Source organism: Embiotoca jacksoni, unplaced genomic scaffold (genome assembly GCF_022577435.1).
Source record: "Embiotoca jacksoni isolate LCO1_2020_lvr unplaced genomic scaffold, fEmbJac1.0.p SCAF_1, whole genome shotgun sequence".
In the NCBI taxonomy this organism is placed as follows: Eukaryota; Metazoa; Chordata; class Actinopteri; family Embiotocidae; genus Embiotoca; species Embiotoca jacksoni.
Window position 1 is genome coordinate 16,018,121 of NW_027185229.1, and position 18,105 is coordinate 16,036,225.

Genomic DNA, 18,105 nt, shown 5'->3' on the forward strand with positions numbered 1-18,105 from the left:
GAAGCTTTGCCGACCTAAGGATCATCCATTTTTTCCATGCTGAGCAGCAGACTGGTGTTCGACTGGTCTCGGAGCAGAGCTGATGCCGGCCTGACTACAGACACCACAGACCACCAACACACCGATTCTGAGTACGGACCAATTTTTTTTTTTTTTTTTAGAATGTACCATTTTTTTGGGGGCATCTTTTTTTTTTTCCTCGTTAGCATGCGTCTGTGGTCCTGACGCTTGGTCCTCTGCAGAGTACAGCAGCTACAGGCAGCTCAGATTGGTGACCCAGTGTCCCATTAATTTTAGCCTCAAAGTCAGTACCGCCTTCCAATACCGAGCGCCAGAAAAGACCTGTCTGATCCTCAAAACATCACTTTTATTCGTTGCATAATCCTTAAGTTCACGTCTGCACCTCTGATTTACCTGAACTTGACTTTTTAAGGATGTTTTGGAGAACATAACATAAAAGTGTATCATATATCGATCAGCCACAACATTAAACCCACTGACAGGTGAAGTGAATAACACTGATTATCTCGTTCTGATGGCACCCGTCAGTAGATGGGATACACTCGGCAGTGGACAGTCAGTTCTTAAAGTTGATGTGTTGGAAACAGTAATAAATAAATAAATAAATAAATAAATAGGAAAGCGTAAAAGATCAGAGCAACTTTGACAAGGACCATTGCAGTCCTTCGAGCAGAGTCCCTAAATTTAATGTATAAATGAGCGTCAGTTCAGTCCAAAGAACAGTATAGGTGTCTGGCAGCTTTTTCATCCAGCGGCTAAGGATAAAGCAGGATACTGAAATTGCAGTCATTTACATAATGCGTTAGGAAATTATCTACATGTATGGGCACTGACAAAAACAGAAACTTAAAAGTGTGGTTGCAGTGCCAAAAGAAGTAGGTGGTCCTAAATTATGTGCTGGCGTATCCAACTCGAAAAGAATTCGGCGAACGAGGGCAACCAATGTAGAAAGATGGTCTGAATCGCCGATCCGTGTACTCTGCTGAAAGGGCCAACAACGGACACGAGTGTCCGAGCTCGACCGTGGAAGTGGAAGAAGCTGGCCTGATCTGATGAATCACCTTCCCTTACATTTCTTTCTCACAACAAACGTACGGCCGAGTACGTGAGCATCATTCAGATGGGGAAGAGATGCACTATGGGATGAAGGCAAGCCAGCAGAGGTAGTGTGACGCTCTGGGGAGACGTTCTGCTGGGAAACCTCGGGTCCTGACATTCATGTGGATGTTACGTTGACACGCACTCCTTCACGGCAGCGGTATTCTCTGATGGCAGTGGCCTCTTTCAGCAGGAAAAAAAACGCTCCGTGCTGCACTGAAAAAAACCGGTTCAGGAAGGGATTGAGGAACATGACAGAGTTCAAGGTGTTGACTCAGCCTCCAAATTCCCCAGATCTAAATCCAATTGAGCATCTGCGGGATTTGATTGAAGAACAAGTCTGATCAATGGAGGCCCCACGGGGCCGCTTTCAGGACTTAAAAAGGATCTGCCGCTAAACATCTTGGCAAACTGATACTACAGGACACCTTCACGGGTCTAGTGGAGTCCACGGCCCGACCAGTCAGAGCTGTTTGGTGGCACGAGGGAAATCTACACAATATTATGCAGGTGGTTTTAATGTTGTGGCTGGTCGGTGTATGTGCATGAAAAGCATTCAGTTGGATGTGTAAAGACAACAGCTACACATCATGAAAGTAAAAAGAAAAACCATCAAGATTAGTTTAGTTTTTGGTTTTGATTGGCAGTGTTCTCGAAGCTTTACAGAGGCCGTTTCTTCTCCTCTGACAAATCAGTGTTGGGCTGGAACTATTTACCAAGTTAGGAATAAGGACACTAACCGTACACCTCGGCCTCGAGGAGAAATCGGCACATTGTAACTTTAATCATCTTTCCTGTCACTCTGTGCTGCTCAGTACGCAGATTTTCTCTCCTCCAAACCTACCTTCTGTGTGCCCAGTTTCTTCTCCACGCCCCCAGCCAGCCCCCCACCTTTATTGTCCTTCCAGGGGTAGAAGTTAGAGCGCGAAGAGGAGGAGGTGGCAGAGCTGGAAGAGGAGGAGGAGGAGGGTAGGCGGTGCGCTGAGGGTTTGGAGGAGGAGTGCTCCTCCATGCCACCCCCCTTGCGTTTCTTCACTAGTCCCTGGTGCTCAAAGCTCCTCCCGCTGCCCAGCCCGTGCAGTCCTGAGTCCCCCACGCCGGCCCGGCTGTGGGAGTTGGTGGCGGAGGAAGGGTCTGGGGGTGATGAATGGCCCAGAGGAGGGTGTGTCCGTCTGTAAGTCCAAACCGCCTTGGCAGCTGGGGAGTGGGACTCGGAGGGGGACGGTTGGGGACGGGATTTACTGCTAGGGGAAAGCGTGCCATTGGTCTGTCCGTGTGGGAGAGGCGAGGGAACGGGGGCTTTGGAGGAGGAAGATGAGGAGGAGGCAGTAGAAGGTGGGCGGCCCCGGTCCTGAAGGATGATGCAGTTCCTGTCGGGGCCTGAGTGCTCTCCTTCCTGGGACGGGGCCTTGCGCTTTCGGAGGACGGCAGCCGCAGCGGCCTCCTCTCGCAGCTTCAGCATCTGCTTGCTGGGACGCCCCACTGGATTCTTGGCTCGCCTAGAACCCACCTGACGCCCCATCGCAGGCTTACCTGGAGACACTAGATGGCCACCAGTGATGCTGCTGCTGCTGCTGCTGCCACCGCCCCCAGAGTTTTCTGACTGTATGGCTGTTTGGGGTCTCCCTGGGCCACGACTGGAAGAGGACGAGGACAATGCAGTTTTGAGGGAGGAGCTGATAAGACTTCCTGTGCGGACTTTAGAATGTAATGAAGAGGGGGACGTAGTGGCTATGGAGGAGGGCGATGAGGACGTGATGGCCTTAGCTGAAGCAGGTGGAGATGTGGCTTGAGGTATTTTCCTGGATGGAGAAAAAAGAAACCCATTAAATCAATCCCAGATACTTTGATTAGTAAAAAAAAGAAAAATAAATAAATAATTCAACTGTCTGTTTTACCTTGTTGATTCCAACCTTTTACTTACTGATGAGTTTTAATACGAATTTTGAGGTTTATCCAAAGGACTTTTTTTTTCTAACTTGCAGCTTCTGAAATCCAGCATTTTATATATATTTTTTAAACAAAATTGAGCTTAACATGCCAACAGTGTTCTACAATTGTTGAGGTAGCAAAATGAGAGTCTAGGGATATTACATGTGGGGTGCCACAAGGCTCTATTTTAGGGCCTCATACATATGCCAGCTGCTGTAAATTGAAAGCGCTTGTTGCTGATGTTGACAGTGGCATATTAGTGGGATCTGTGAATGTGGACCATAGTCAAAAATCTTTCAGCATGTCCAAGTAAAACCAAGTCTGTCCTGTTTGGGACCAAGAAGTTGTCAAGAACAAAGAGGGTCAAATAGCCATTCAAGTTCAATACTAATGTATTGAACTTGAATGGGCGAACCAAGAATCCAGTGGGGCGTCAGGTGGGTTCTAGGCAAACCAAGAATCCAGTGGGGCGTCCCAGCAAGCAGATGCTGAAGCGGCGAGAGGAGGCCGCTGCGGCTGCCGTCCTCCGAAAGCGCGAGGCCCCGTCCCAGGAAGGAACCGCATCATCCTCCAGGACCGGGGCCGCCCACCTTCTACTGCCTCCTACTCATCTTCCTCCTCCAAAGCCCCCGTTCCCTCGCCTCTCCCACATGAACACGCTTTCCTCTAGCAGTAAATCCCGTCCCCAACCGTCCACCCTCCGAGTCCCACTCCCCAGCTGCCAAGGCGGTTTGGACTTACAGACAGGGCACTGTCTGACTAAAGGCCATACATGTTAAAATCAGTAGATATCAGGAAAATTCAACAGTGATAAAACAAATGCACCTCTACAAATATAATATCACAATCTACATTCAAGGGTACCAGCAATCCTCGGGGATGCGCATGTACTCGCTCAAACTTACTACTGCAAGCAGCTGTTATGGAGCACCAGAGATGTACTAGGAACAAAAGATTCAGCCCTGGAATTATCCACTGGGACCGGACCACCTGCAACACACTCTGATGTGCACTCTGAATAACAGGCACACAGTGACAGCTGTTAAAGGGACAGACAGATTTCTGATGGTCCAACGGGCCTCCGATGTAGTGGTCCACTGTGATTTATTCTGGTATTTCCAATGGCGGGTACAATACTGTGGATCACTCAGGAAAGGAAGTTTCATAGGGGAGAATCAGAACCAGCATACTGTAAGAATATCCAGACATACTCTATATAGTGGTTGCTGATTATTATATTATAGAAGAAATGATGAGCCTGGCAGAAGACTGCGCTCACTGAGGGCCCTTCTACTTAGGAATACAACAGTTGCTCTTGGTTGCTAAAATAGCAAAATGAAGGTCCTGTTCGGCAGAACCAGGCTTTTGACCTTTCTACTGAGAAACTTCTTGTATCATCATCGATAGTGTCATTTTGATTTTGCCTGTTTGTTTAGTATAGCAGTGACAACTTAATTCAGGAAAAACCTGCAGGTGATGCCAAATAATCATTTGTATTTATTAATGCATCCCAAACCCCATGTTGGCAGTGATGTATTTAGGAGGATAGAATGACAGCGTAGCTAAAATACCAGGACAGGTGTGTTTTCATGCAAATATCTTGAGTGTTTGTGTGATAATGTGTTATTGCAATATTTGATTTCAGGATTTTATGACTTAGTTTTATATTATAAAGCCTTGTGTGTTGTTTGCTCACATCTGGGAAATTAGTGTTTTCACTTTAACATGCTATGCTTACATGTCTGTTTTTTATTTAATAATAAAAAAAAAATCCATAGATAAATCTATGTCATAGTACATCATAACATACCAGATTAAAAGTATTGTAACGATTGAGCATGGGATGCTATACTCTCATGTTAACTTCTTCTTTGACTAAGTACTGTATTTCCTGATTTAAATCATGATATTTAAAACAAATGTATTATTAAAACACAATTCTCCGATTTGATGACATTGAAAACCATTAAAAGCCCCTGAGCAACACGCAAATGATTAACAGGTTTGAGCTAAACATAAAGATTGGATGTTTTCAAAAGGGTTTGAAGGTGATACTGATACTTATTTTTAGTTGGAAGGAAACGTACAAAAGAATTTACAAAAAGAGAGCCCGTTTTTTTTTTTTTTTTCTTACAAAAAAACCTTAAGTATCAGCACCATATAAGCGGCGCAAAGCCATGCAGCAACGTGAACTCGGGTTTCTTACTTCCAAAGATGGGCGCTGATGTGCTGCTCCAGCATGCTGCTGAGAGCCGACCTCAGGTGGTGGAGTCTCCTGTCAAACGTGTAGATGCCATGACCCAACACATGGCTTCCAAATGAACACACCTATGGAGAGAAGACTTGCTCAAAACCACTGGCACATTTAGCAGTTAACAAATCCTGAGGCCCAAATATCCTGAAAGCCAGCCTGGTGACTTTCTGTCACAAGAAAACCAGTTGTTGTTTTTGGCCTGTTGCTTTTTTTTCTACTCTGCTAAACTTCAGTAAAAAAAAAAAAAACTGCTCACCGCAACTGGTCTGGGATGTGCAGTGGAAGATGGGAACTCAGCGGGCTCCTCAGGTCCTTCTGCCTCACTTTCTTCACTGGAGATTCGTCCGTGGACGAGAGGTGAGGGGGTTTGGAAACTAGCCTCATCCTGCCGCTGCTTCTCCTCCTCTGAGGTGCTTTCTGGCACAGTAGATCGACTGGAAACCAAAGGCAGCGAGTTAGTTTCAACTACACATGAACATGCAGGGGCAAGACCCAGTTAGACCCTCGACATTAGTCAACATTAGTCAGAGCTGCTTGTGGGTTGGTCTGATGAACGTGGAAAACGTCTGCTTCGTTTCCAAGTCAGAATGGGCGTGCACCATAAGACTCCAACATGCTACTTTGTTTTGTGGCTGCAAGGGTTTGTAATTAGTCCCATCCACAGTGAAATGAATCGGCTTCGACCAGGTATTGGTATACTGACCCAAACCGCGTCGGAGGTTTTACATGATTTGGTGGTCATTTTGAAAAAGGATAAGCCAGCCAGCCTGCGTCTACCACCACCCTTTCCACCTGGAGTGCCCACTTTTAGCGAACAGAGGTCTCTACTCGGTGGAACTGAGCTTTTTCAGAGAGACAACTAAAGACATTGTTAATTCAATAGTAGTGACACTTAACTTACCCCACAATATGAGGTAGAGAGAAGAACGGGGACAGTTCAGGATGGTAACGGGGGGAGTGTGCAAAAGCCACCGAGAGCTGACGGTCAAAGTAGCTACTCTATATTTGGTGGCTCCGTTGTGTAATTCTTTAACATTTTATGGTTCAGAGACTGTAACTGCAGGCTGCTGTCTGTGAATACTGACTTGTTTGACGATGCAGCCAATCAGCCAAGTGTGGGATGAGCACTTGTTGACTGGATCGGCAAGAAACACTTCTACCGAAAGCAGTAGTCCACATTGAAATGTGTCAGCCGGCCTACTCCTAAGTGAAAGACCTTGGTTTCCTGCTGTAGGCCAAATTCTGTCTGATCAGTGTGGCAGTGTTTCCCCTTCATGCTTAAAACATCTGTGCGGCAGCACTGCTAGAGGAACGGCACCACAGAAATTTGACATTATACATCACTATCATGACAAAAAGCAGAAACATGCAGAAAAGAGATCTTTCCATCATCTTTGCCCACGGTGTCTCATCCACCACTGGGATGTTTGACACGAGCATGCTGGTTAAGTTAATAGTGAGTTGTGATTAACAAGCTTAAACAAACACTGTTTGGTTATCTTAGTTTGACCCGAATCTTATAATTTGACTGGCAGCCACACTCATGTATGCATCATTAGCTTTAGTACAGCTCACAACCTGAAAGCAGGGAGGCTGGCCAGAGGTCTCCTGCAGTGTGGAGCACCAGCTTGCTCCCTGGGGGCCTCAGGGCTGGGGGACCGGCCGGTGGAGGAGCCTCCCTCCAGGGTTTGGGCCCCTTTCTCCCGAACCTTGGTCTTGAGTTCCGCCACTAGCTGGTCAAAGTTCTTGCTGCGGCCCACCACCTTCCTCCGCTGGTGGATGGAGTGAATCTGAGGACAAGTCCATCAATATTTAATTTTGATCTTGTGAGTGTTTGTGTATCTAAACAGGGTTATGTGATTGGCCTGCCAAAGGAGAAGGCTGCCTTTAAGCACAAGATAATAAGCCCTGACCAGCTTAAGGTACAAAGTTTTCTTTCCGATGATGAGCAGCTACCAGAACAACTGCTGCCCAGAAATGCTGATGGCCTGCGGTTGGTTGGCAACAGAACAAGGCACAGGTTCCACATGCGCTTATCGCAACACCTAGCTTAAAATATCGGAAATGTATTTAATGAAGCAAGGGAACGCCACTCAGGGAACCACTGTATTGTTTTCCCCTATGTGTTTCTGTGGTTGCCATGGTTACAAGGTACATTTTTGCAGTGGAAACAATGGAGGCACCAATGATATAATGGCAGCCTCAACCAATATGACCAAGGCTCTTCACAACGAAAGGAAATGCTGCTCAGCCCTCATAATCATTCAAAGGTGTTTTTGTGGTGTACGGTTTTAATTCAAGATTTCAGCTGAGGCTCCAAAAACTAAATCATGTACAGGTGGTCGCATAGTTCACTTGCAGGTCACAGCCTGGGATGCGCCAATCTAATACTAATTATTCACTCAACGAGCTGGATGGTGTATCTGTGACAATAAGCTCAATCTATTTAATTTAATTGAAATGTATCCATCTACATGCACGTACTACGTCGTGTATCAGTAACGTGATGATGGACCCGGTCGAAGGAAGGAGGAGGGAGCTAACAAAAAACACTAAGTGTCAGCTGTTTGTAGATATTTTACACTGAGAAGTGAAACCTGATTAGAAATGCTCCCAGCCTATTCCACACAGTGACGCATTCAACTTATTAACTAAACCCTGTTGTCAGACCAGTGCTGGAGTATGAGCCGGTACCCAAATACCAGGTTATCGTATCAGGACTGAACGTTGGCCGGTGCATCCCGAGTCACAGCTCGGCGTGTTAGCAGACGTGCCACCGATCTATGTAAAGACTCGCCAAGCTGGCTACATTCCGGTTCGGCCCAATGCTAGTTTAAACGGGGACAAAATAATCCGATGATGCTGCTTCTTCTAGACTTTCCAAATGTTTTCAGACAGAATGGATCAAATTCTCTTGTGGAGGTTGTGATATCTCTAATTCAAGTTATCTATCATTTTACAGCTGCAACATCAGCAACGGAGCTCATTTTTATAATTACTCTCACTGGCTGAAGGGGGAGACAAATGTTCCACACTGGAGGTTTAACGTTCACGAAGCCAAAAGCAGAGGAAACATAAAGCTCTTCTGACCGGCTGAAGTTTAATTTGTTTAAAGTAGAGTCCAACCAATACATCTGCCTCACAGACATAATGGTATTTGAGTGCAAGTTGACCGATATAATACAAATATTTTTATAGAACCTAATGCGGAAAAAGATGCTTGGAATGAATATGGTTCTATAAGTGGTTATTTTCTTAGTTATTCATACTTCTTCAATCCCCAGTAAAGTTTTCTGTTTCAGTGCACCGACGTCAGCGTGGAAAATAAACATTATATCCTGCCTTCATTACATATTTTTGTCAAAGATCAAAAGTGTTTGATTACTTCATGAGGCATCATTGTAAAAAAAAAACTTGCATTTATTTATACTGTATGTAAATATGTGAAGAATATTGTCTGATATATTGCGTACTCCTGAATATCAGAATTGGTCCCAAAAATCCAGCATCAGCCGGGCTCTAGTTTAAATGACAAACCTTGAATTTTGAACAGCTCCATGGAAGTTATCACTGGGATTATACATCGCCATCGTTTAAACGGCACACTTGTAAACACTGCTGAATGAGCCGTTGCGATAACTCCATGACATATTGCATTTTGAGCAGCAGGTGGAGGAGAAAGCACAGCCTCCTACGGAGCGCAGGTATCAGATGCAGGCTGTGTTCCAGCGTGGCTTTCTCGTCCACTCCTGTCGTTTCCTGTTAATCAGGTCATCCTGTCTTTCCCCGGCTGGATGTGGCCTCTCACACTCACTTCCTCCTTTACACACACCAGCCACCATATAAGGACTCTTCCTGTGGTCGGAGCCATTTTCACCGCTCAGTATCACTCAGTGCTGATCAGCTGTGACGGCACTCTCATTTGAAAACGTCTATTCTCATCTCACAGAGTCATCGCTGGTCGTGTGTTCCCCCGCCCCCCCCAATTCCCCACCCCCACTTTGCTCTTTTAATGGCGACTTTACATTAAATGTGGGACTGAAAGCTCCCCTAGCTTGATATTTGATACATTTCAGGGAAATAATCTGAAGCTTTGCAAGATATTCTAACAATAAGATCACACGGCTTTATGAGGAAACGGGTACACGAAGATCCAGTGAGTCACTCAGCTGTAAACAACAGGTCACCTGATTTTACTGCTACTTTTAAACACACCGTCACACACGTACAGCAGGACAATGCAGACAGGAAGGTACAGCTCATTAATCAAGACACTGACTCAAACTGTTCTATCATCTACATGATTTAAAACGTCGGCTTTTGTTTTATGTCAGATTTCATAACTCTACGAAACCAGATCAACTGTGATTGCGAATGGAATTTGTTACACACCTATTCAGTGTTAATGTGCAAACATCTGGCTGACACGCTACCAGTCCGAGCTATAAAATGATCAGAGGTTGTTCAAATGCCATTTGGTGAGCACTGCGGTCTACCAAGTACTACGGGAGGATAACAAATGAAAGGAGGAACCCGAAGGAGTGAAAACCCATAACGAACCAAAATACCTCCATACAGGAGATGACCATGAAAAGAACCAATGGGAGAGTTTGGCGTGTCCGCCGCAGTCATCCAAACACCAGTACGGGGAATATCTTTTGGAAAACTGCGGTTCATCCCTGCAGCAGAGGCCCACACACTTTGAAAAGCTGTGACAAAGCACGCTGAAGCAGATCTGGACACTCGAGATTCAGCAACATATTTATCTTTATTTTGGTCTTCACTGTCATATGTTAGTATGTTAGATACACGCTGAGCACGGATTTGTACTCGAGTCATTACAGGCAAATATGAGTGAGAACACCACGTATAGACTGAAATTATATCATCAGCATAGTCATGCATCTCAAGGCTTCAAACAGTGTGGCAGAAGAATGCTTTCCAAACTGAAGCAACACAACATGACAAATGGTCCACAAAATAAATAAATCGATTTTTCTTCAAAAGTATTTTTGTAATCTCAAAGTGCCGCTTTGTGATGATAAAGCGATTTCTGGTTCAAACATTGATTAAAAGAAGTCTTGTTTGGGAGCGTTAATAGCTGATTCTCTGAGATATAATATTTAGTCATCACACTGCAGATTTCCATAAATCTAATAATGTTGACACAACGAGTGCGGTCCCATTTCCTCAGTTTGGGATTTTAAACTCTACTCCTTCTAGCTTCAATCTGAAGGGCAACTACCCAGTCGAGGGCCCTCCGAAACGAGGGGTAAAGCCACGGGATGGGAAATGAGATTGGGCCTCAGTCCTCAATTTGATCAAGTACCATAAAACTCGTAAGGAATCAAAAAACAATTCCAAATTGTGATTCCTAATCAATGAAAGTGTGGGACTGACACACAACCATAACTGCAGTTAGGAAAAAAACAATCTGAACTTGATGCATTTAAAAAAAAAAAAGAATTTGCAGTCTGATAAAGACTCAAAGCCAATGATAATATCTGACTTCTTGGCTGTTGTCTGAGAAACGAGAGACCACAAACTCACAGACTACTTTGCTGCTCTCACGTCTTCTAACTGGGTCAAATGCAAAAGGGGACATGACCAGATGCTCAACGCCTCTTAACCTTCCACTGAACTAAAGCTAAACTGAAAAAGTGAAACAAGAAAGAAAGAAAAACTGCACAGACATGAGAAGGAGAGCATCAGTGTGGTGGAGCTTAGCGTGTGTGTGGCTTACATTGCATGTCAGGAGGCGAGTGCAGACCTTCTTCCTGTCGGGGTCAAGGACGCCACAGTGTTTGTCCAAGTCACACTCCCTCTCTAAGGAGACAGAGAGACCATTTTAGCTCCAAAAATCCCACACCGAACCAACAACATGTCCACACCTCCATAACACACAGTGCTGTCAATAATTATAAAAAACAAAAACAAACAGACATTCACATTTGTCACTTTTTACAAGAATATGTTCTACAAACTGACGCTATTGTGTTTTTGACTGGTGTCTAAACAGCAGGTGTTTTTCACCTCACACGTCTGACAGATTACATGATCAATACAGATGTTTACACTGACAGCGAGACAGTACGTGTTTCAGAAACGCAACCTAAAACATCTTCGGAGATTCAAGTAAGATGCTGTGTACTGATAAATACAAATACTTATATGATGCACTTAAAATGGCCCAAAAAATTTGTATGAAATGCTGGACACTTTTCACACTCAACAGCCGCTGCATAGCAGAAAAGAAGGGACTACCAACTTCAAAAGTGTTCAAACTAGGATGTCTAAGGAAGCTGCAGCTGTTGCAGAACACCTCACAAAAGTGTTTACTTTTCCCTAAATACCATCATACTGCTGTTGGATTGAAGCTATCTATGTGTTTATTGAACATGTGAACCAGAGGGCATGAAAACACAGTTCCTGGGTGAAAAAAATTTAAATATGTTGGCGGGTGATGCATTCAAATGCTACGGTTATTTCCGGCGCGCACAGAACGGCAGTGTGCGGTTTGAGACAACACTGAAGTTTCAGTACTCTACAAGTAAGAGTTCTACCACGTAAGACCACTTTTTGTTAGTGTACTGAGGGAAGTATTTCATTTGGAACTCGGCCAGAAACTTCAATTCTATTCACAGAAGTACAATGACTGTATCTGGCTGTGCAGGTCAAACGACTACGCAGCAACGGTGTGCCTGAATGCATCCTACAGAGGCCCTCATAGAAGACTGAAGCTGTGCTACCAAACGAATTCTCCCCACTCAGTCTGAGCAGACACCGTATAACGCTGGGTTCATTAGCACGGCCCCCAAAACAAAGTACAAGCAAAGTAAAATGGCAAATACATGCATTTCACCTTTAAAACATGACCAGCATATTTCCCCTGTGATTGCCTTCGAGGGCAGGAAAACCGTGCCTCACGGTATTTAGCACTATTCTGCAGTGTTTGCCTCATGATAATCTTTCCAATTCAGAGGATACTCAAATTAGCCTTTCATTGTCTCAACATGCCCAGCCAATGCAGCATCAGAAGAACAGGAGGAGCGTTTTGCTCCTCAGTCTTAAGACGTGTTGCGGTTCTTACACTGAGCCGGGGAACAGTGGGCCACACAATGACGCAAGACAGTTCAGTTAACAGTTGAAACCAGTAGACTTCCAGGTGTCATTAGAAAGTCACTGCTACACATTATCTGAAAATAGACAACCTCTGGCACAGTTAAGTACTTTCTATGTCGGGGGTTCAAAGTGAATCTGGCACATATTTTTCTATGTTCTTTTGATATTGTATGTAATTGCAACATCCTCTTCTCGACTTCCAGTTTGGCTCTAAAAACAAAGACCATGGATATTTAGTTGGTATACATGATCTGTAGGACAGGCCACGTGATATGCAGGACTGGAAGAGGAACCATTATTGTCACAAAAATCTGTCGAGTGTGACTAAAACTCTTCCCTAGTGCACCTGCTATGCTGGATGGACAGTACAGCATTACTGTGAAGGACAAAAAGACCTTAACTTGTCCTTCTGTATGGAGCCTTCATAAAAACGGTGATATGCATCCCTGTGTTACAGGTAGAGGCTGCGCAACCATCAGCAACTATCTGAGCCAAGTTTGTAAAACGTCCTATCGGAACAGACTAGTACACGAATAAACTGCAAGTGACTCCAAGGAGCAGTGAAGGTGTCTCAGAGCTTTTCAGCCAGCTGTGGTGGATGAAGCAGGATACCGTTTGAATCTTCAAGCATTTACATAATGTGTTACGAAATTTTCGATGTATATGGGAACTGACAAAAACGATTGAAATGTTTTAGTAGGACATGAAAAAGTTTTTATCCCCACCTATTGTTCTTTTTGAATTATCCACATCTCTCCATTTGTACTCACTGGAGGCCACTTTGTTATAGGGTCTGGGGATCCGGTGGCCTGGCACCGCAGAGTGCTGAGGGGAGTCCTTCCTCTGTGTAGGGTGCCTGTCACTGGGTGAAGGCCGACCAGGCGGAGTACCTCCATGAGGCCAGGGCGGATCTCTGAGTGATGGAGGCGGAGAGCTCATCGGAGGCTCCAAAGGTGGCGGCTGCTTGAATACTGATGACTCCGTGTGGCTGCTGTGGGAGGACTTCTCCAGTGGGGAATGTCTGGGATGGGAGAAGAAGCACCAGGCTGAAGTTAACTTTGTAACACATCTGAATATCTGCCAAGCTAAAAAAAAAAAAAAAAAAAAAAAAAATCTTTCAATAAATGTTTGACATTTATTTAAATATGTCTTCCAACGGTTCATTCTTTACAAACTGAAATAAGCCTAATTTCCTCCCTGAAGCAACAACACAGCCCAGGAGAAGAAGCCCAGCACACAATCATATGTAAAACAGCAACGTGTCAGTGCGTATTTCAATCTTGAATGAACATAACCAACAACATATCAGGAGTCAATCAGTGAGCTTTAGAGATGCTCGTCTGCAGATATTGTAGCTTCTGAACCGCTGTTTCTGGTCTGTAGCAAAGCAGAGCTACCAAGCTGTCTGTTCACCAAACAGATGTGAGAGTGGCACCAATCATCTCATCTAACTGTTGTTAAAACGAATATGTGTATTTTCCAAAATCTTAAAACTAGTACTTTAATTCAACCCAGCTCTGACCTTTATTCTTAACATTTTATTCCACGACTCCCCAACTTGCCCCACTCTGTTCTTACCGTACTCCATCCTTGGTGTTCTTGGAGTGTCTGTACTGGGGTGGGGTGGAAGGCGACGGCGGGGCCGCCCGTTGCTGCCCGGCCCCTTGGCCTCGACCGTCCCACGATGAAGCGGAAGCAGCGTTGGTCCCATGAGAAGGAGAGTGGCCGTGGTGGGGCCTCTGCTGGGGCTGAGGTGCAGGAGTGGGAGAGCGCAGTCTGGCGTACAGCTTGGCCAGCGGTCCGTGTCTCCTCTCGCAGTGCTTTTCGAACGCCTGCGGCTTCACTACTTGGCCACAATGGCTGCAAACCACCAGGTAGAAGTCATCGTGGCCGGGGTAGAGGCCAAAAATGGACATGTCTGGAACGAGCGTGGAGAGGAGGAGTGGAGAGGTGAGAAAATACAATGGACACACATCAGGCTGCCGAGGAGGAACATGGTTATGTCCCTTTGAGGGAGCGGGAAGGGATGATACGGCATTATGGAAAAAATGGTAGATCCTCTCACTTGAAGAGCTGTCAGGGCTGGACAACTGCGTGGGAAATACAGTTTAAATTCCATTTAGGAGCCCAGAGTGTCCCTAGCATGGGTCAGCCTACCAAATGGGAAACGGTCTGCACTTATAATGGTACCTTTTTACCTTAGAGGTTTACAAAGCACTCGGGTTTTTTTTTGCCACCTATTCCAACCATTCAAACACACTCACACACCAATGTTGAAAGAGCTGCCTGTTCTACCATCTCATGAATGTTAAGGTTACTTCCAAAACAAATCCCCATGTCGATGTGAACTGATCCCTGCTCATTTTTCAGAAGGTGAACAAACTTCCACACATGTACTGTCAAGGCGCTCCTTTTGCGTTATCCTGTCGTACTCACACAGACACACAGGAGCGTCTTGTTGAACAGTTTCTGCTCCAGACAGACAGGCTCGGTGCCAGAAGGTGTCTAAGCGCAACACTATCCAACACTAATACTTGCCCAGGTCTCTCCAAACCAGGAGCTCTATTTCATCCCTGTCTCTGGCCAAAGCAGGAGACTTGCATGCTCAATGCATGTGGACAGAAATACAAGCGCGCGCGCACACACACACACACACACGGGTATGATTGTTTGGTCATGCTTTCTTGTCTTTAGAGATCCCCGACAACGACAGCCTTGACGATGTCTTGCAGATTTCAGTGTGCAGACTTACCCTCTTTACTGAGTGACATGGCCTCTGCAGCCTTTTTGCCATTCTTGCTGCAGTCGTCCACATCGGGCCCTGAAACATCACATATCACAGCATGTTCAAGAAGCCCCCGGGTGAGGTCTGATGTTTTCCAAAAGTTGTATGACACGATCATCAGCGAGCCAAAGTGTAACCTTAATTCACAAGTTCTGCATAGAAGCAGGCCTTTAAGCTGTGATTTGCAGGTCAACTGCTTCTGCACTCACAGCTGCTGGTCAGGTTTTTGTGACCAGCTGTTTTCATAGTTTGTTGACTACAATGAGTAGCTCGTGGCGTTGTGCGGCGGGAGGACTTTATTTCGCAGTTATGAACAGAGTAGCACTTGGGAGGGATGCCAGACAATGAATGAGCGCACATACTTTAAAAAAAAAAAAAAAAAGCTGGGAAGGGCAAGAGCAGAGTCTCGGGGCAGAAGTCACACATTTGAGGTTTCCTATTGTTCACAGACATTTTAACGTCAGTAAAAACGGAGGCGGCGACGCAAGGCAATGGATTTGGGAGTGGGGGGGGGGCATTAAGATGAAGCGAAAAGCCCACCGGGGAACGCTCGCTAATATCAAAGGCTGGGCCAAGCATTTCCATGGAGGCAGCAGCAGCAGCAGCAGCATCAGACTCCTCCTCCGTCACCGGTGTCTACTCTCAATCCGCCTGCTGCTGCTGCTGCCAATTAGCACGCTAGCGCTAACTGCCTCCTCGTCTACGGCTGGTCTGGCTCGCTTGTTAGCTTAGCTTCGCACAGCAAGAAGTTGCTCGCCCAGCCATCCACACGAGCCTCCTTCCGCTCCGGTGCCACCGCTGCCCGGCCGGTTTTGGACTGTATTGATCCCCGACAGTGGTGGTGGGGGGGGGGGGGGAAGGCTGGCAGCCTGTTTCATGGCAACAAGCGGTAAACACGCACTCTGTGATGGTGATGTCCAAATAACCACCACTTGTTTTGTTTTTTATTTTTTATTTTTTTTTTAGCTTGAAGACAGTGGATGCAGTGAGACATGGGAGAGAGCAACATGTTACCCACCCAGCACTAGGACCCGGCAGGGTCTTTGTTTGGGTAACATGGTTAGCCCTGTCCTCCGTTTCCACGAATATAAACCCCGGTGGTTTGGTTAAATGACTCAATAGCTGCCGGTGTTTGCGTCGATGTGCTTCCTTACCATCCGAAGCTGTCACACCGGCCCAGTCGGCCCAGGCAGTCCAGCTTTGACCCACGAAATCATCGAGGCTAGGCACCCGCCGATCCAGAGCAGCCATTACTTTTACTGCGCGTTCACGCACCGCCATCATCACTGCGCGGCAAGCAACTTACGTCATATCTCGCGTTCTCGACAGGATAGGAACTTCCTGCGTGCGCGTTCTGGGGACACCCACACAGACAGCAAGCAGTCCCCTGCCTCTCTGTGTGGCATGTCCTGTTCTTCCTTTTCGGACTACTTTTAAAAAAAAAAAAAAAAAGAGTAATGTTATTGTCTGATCCTTGGAAGAGGCACTTCAAATTACTGAGCAGTAAAAACAACACATCTTCTTCAAGATACACCGATAGGCCATCAGTGGAAATGTAACACGTTTAAGCGTATAGCCTGTGAGGCAAGACCAGCTCATTTCTGTACTTGACTACCTGTTAAACCCACATGATCGAGTCCTTTGGGTGAAGAAATACACAGAACTAACCCAGCAACATAGGTGAAACATCACACGAAGGCCTAAATGATTTTTATTTTTATTTAAAGAGAAAGCACTCGGGCTAAACTAAATTCCACCTAAAAGTCCACCCTAGTTAACAGGGTTCACCATCCTTGACAACAAATAGAAGAATAGTGCAAGTTAATCTTGCCAGAAAACTGATGTTGGCCTCCTGTTGAGCCTGAATCCCTCACAACTTCTACTGTGCAGTACATGTTGTTGTACCCATACATTACACTCCATGAACTAGATGTTGTGGCTTTATTATCCAATTTGCACAGTGAAAACAACCACGGGTCTTTCATGGCCCCAGGGTAACTGTGTCAGGTAGTTGGTTTTATTGGAAAGCTTTATTTTGGAGTATGCGCCACATGAGCTCAATATAAATTAAATTGGTTCACACAGACAGGCACATATCAATGTGTGTGTACATGCAATAAACGCTAACTACAGTAGTAAAAGATGCTCAGTGACATGATCTGCTATCTGTCTGTAAAGAGAGGACGAGCTGTAAGTTGCCTGCTTTTCTTTCCCCTGTTGGTAATCCAGTCTTTGGAATTGAAGCTAAGCCTCCAGAAGATTTCCGATTTCTCTTCCTCTCTGTTGAAATGGGCAGATGCAACAGTAGGAATACCTCTTCACTATGTGTACTGTGCAAAATACTGTCACCAACTACAGTCTCAAAAATAAACATGACCACAGATCACTTGTATAAAAGTTATACACTTTCTTCCAAATGCTACCATTCCCAACCACAAATATACCATACTGTCGGCATATAGCTGCATCAACCTGAGGCCCCGGCTGTTGGTCTCATTTCAAGTTTTGGCATACAGGGAAACAAAATGTTGTGTCTTGTGGACAATAGTGCAACACAGAGCAGACAGCCCCACTGTTTTAACGTGGTGATCAGAAGTCACAGGCCCACACGCGATCAGCTTCCTTGATCCTAATCCCTGTAAGTGGTTAAGCTAATCAGAGCCGCAAGGAAACGACAACAGTTCGCTGTAAAGACGTGTAACTGTGTCTTTGTCAACCCGTAGATGATGTTCACTAAAAACACTAAAATGCTATCTTTTAGTATCACGTACATCATTTACATAGTTTTAGGACTAGCAACAGTATAAAACTTTGATTCTAAGTTTACAGTACATTATGCCTTTTATCCTTTTTTTTATAGTCCAGAAGGTGATGTGCAGTCTGGTAAAATATG

At 45.3% G+C, this 18,105-nt stretch overlaps 1 protein-coding gene across 1 annotated transcript in view; it reads right to left on the minus strand.

Annotated features, from left to right (window-relative positions):
* Positions 1 to 16,525, minus strand: part of atxn7l2a (ataxin 7-like 2a) — a 17,860-nt gene extending 1,335 nt beyond the window's left edge. The window contains exons 1-9 of the mRNA XM_069142393.1: positions 16,367 to 16,525; positions 15,180 to 15,248; positions 14,006 to 14,345; positions 13,198 to 13,448; positions 11,049 to 11,131; positions 6,884 to 7,095; positions 5,562 to 5,739; positions 5,258 to 5,379; positions 1,964 to 2,921 (exon numbers count right to left, since the gene is read on the minus strand). Coding sequence (XP_068998494.1) covers positions 1,964 to 2,921; positions 5,258 to 5,379; positions 5,562 to 5,739; positions 6,884 to 7,095; positions 11,049 to 11,131; positions 13,198 to 13,448; positions 14,006 to 14,345; positions 15,180 to 15,248; positions 16,367 to 16,496 — 2,343 coding nt within the window. The 5' untranslated portion in view covers positions 16,497 to 16,525. The remainder of the gene's footprint in view (positions 1 to 1,963; positions 2,922 to 5,257; positions 5,380 to 5,561; positions 5,740 to 6,883; positions 7,096 to 11,048; positions 11,132 to 13,197; positions 13,449 to 14,005; positions 14,346 to 15,179; positions 15,249 to 16,366) is intronic.
* Between the last annotated feature and the right edge of the window lie 1,580 nt (positions 16,526 to 18,105).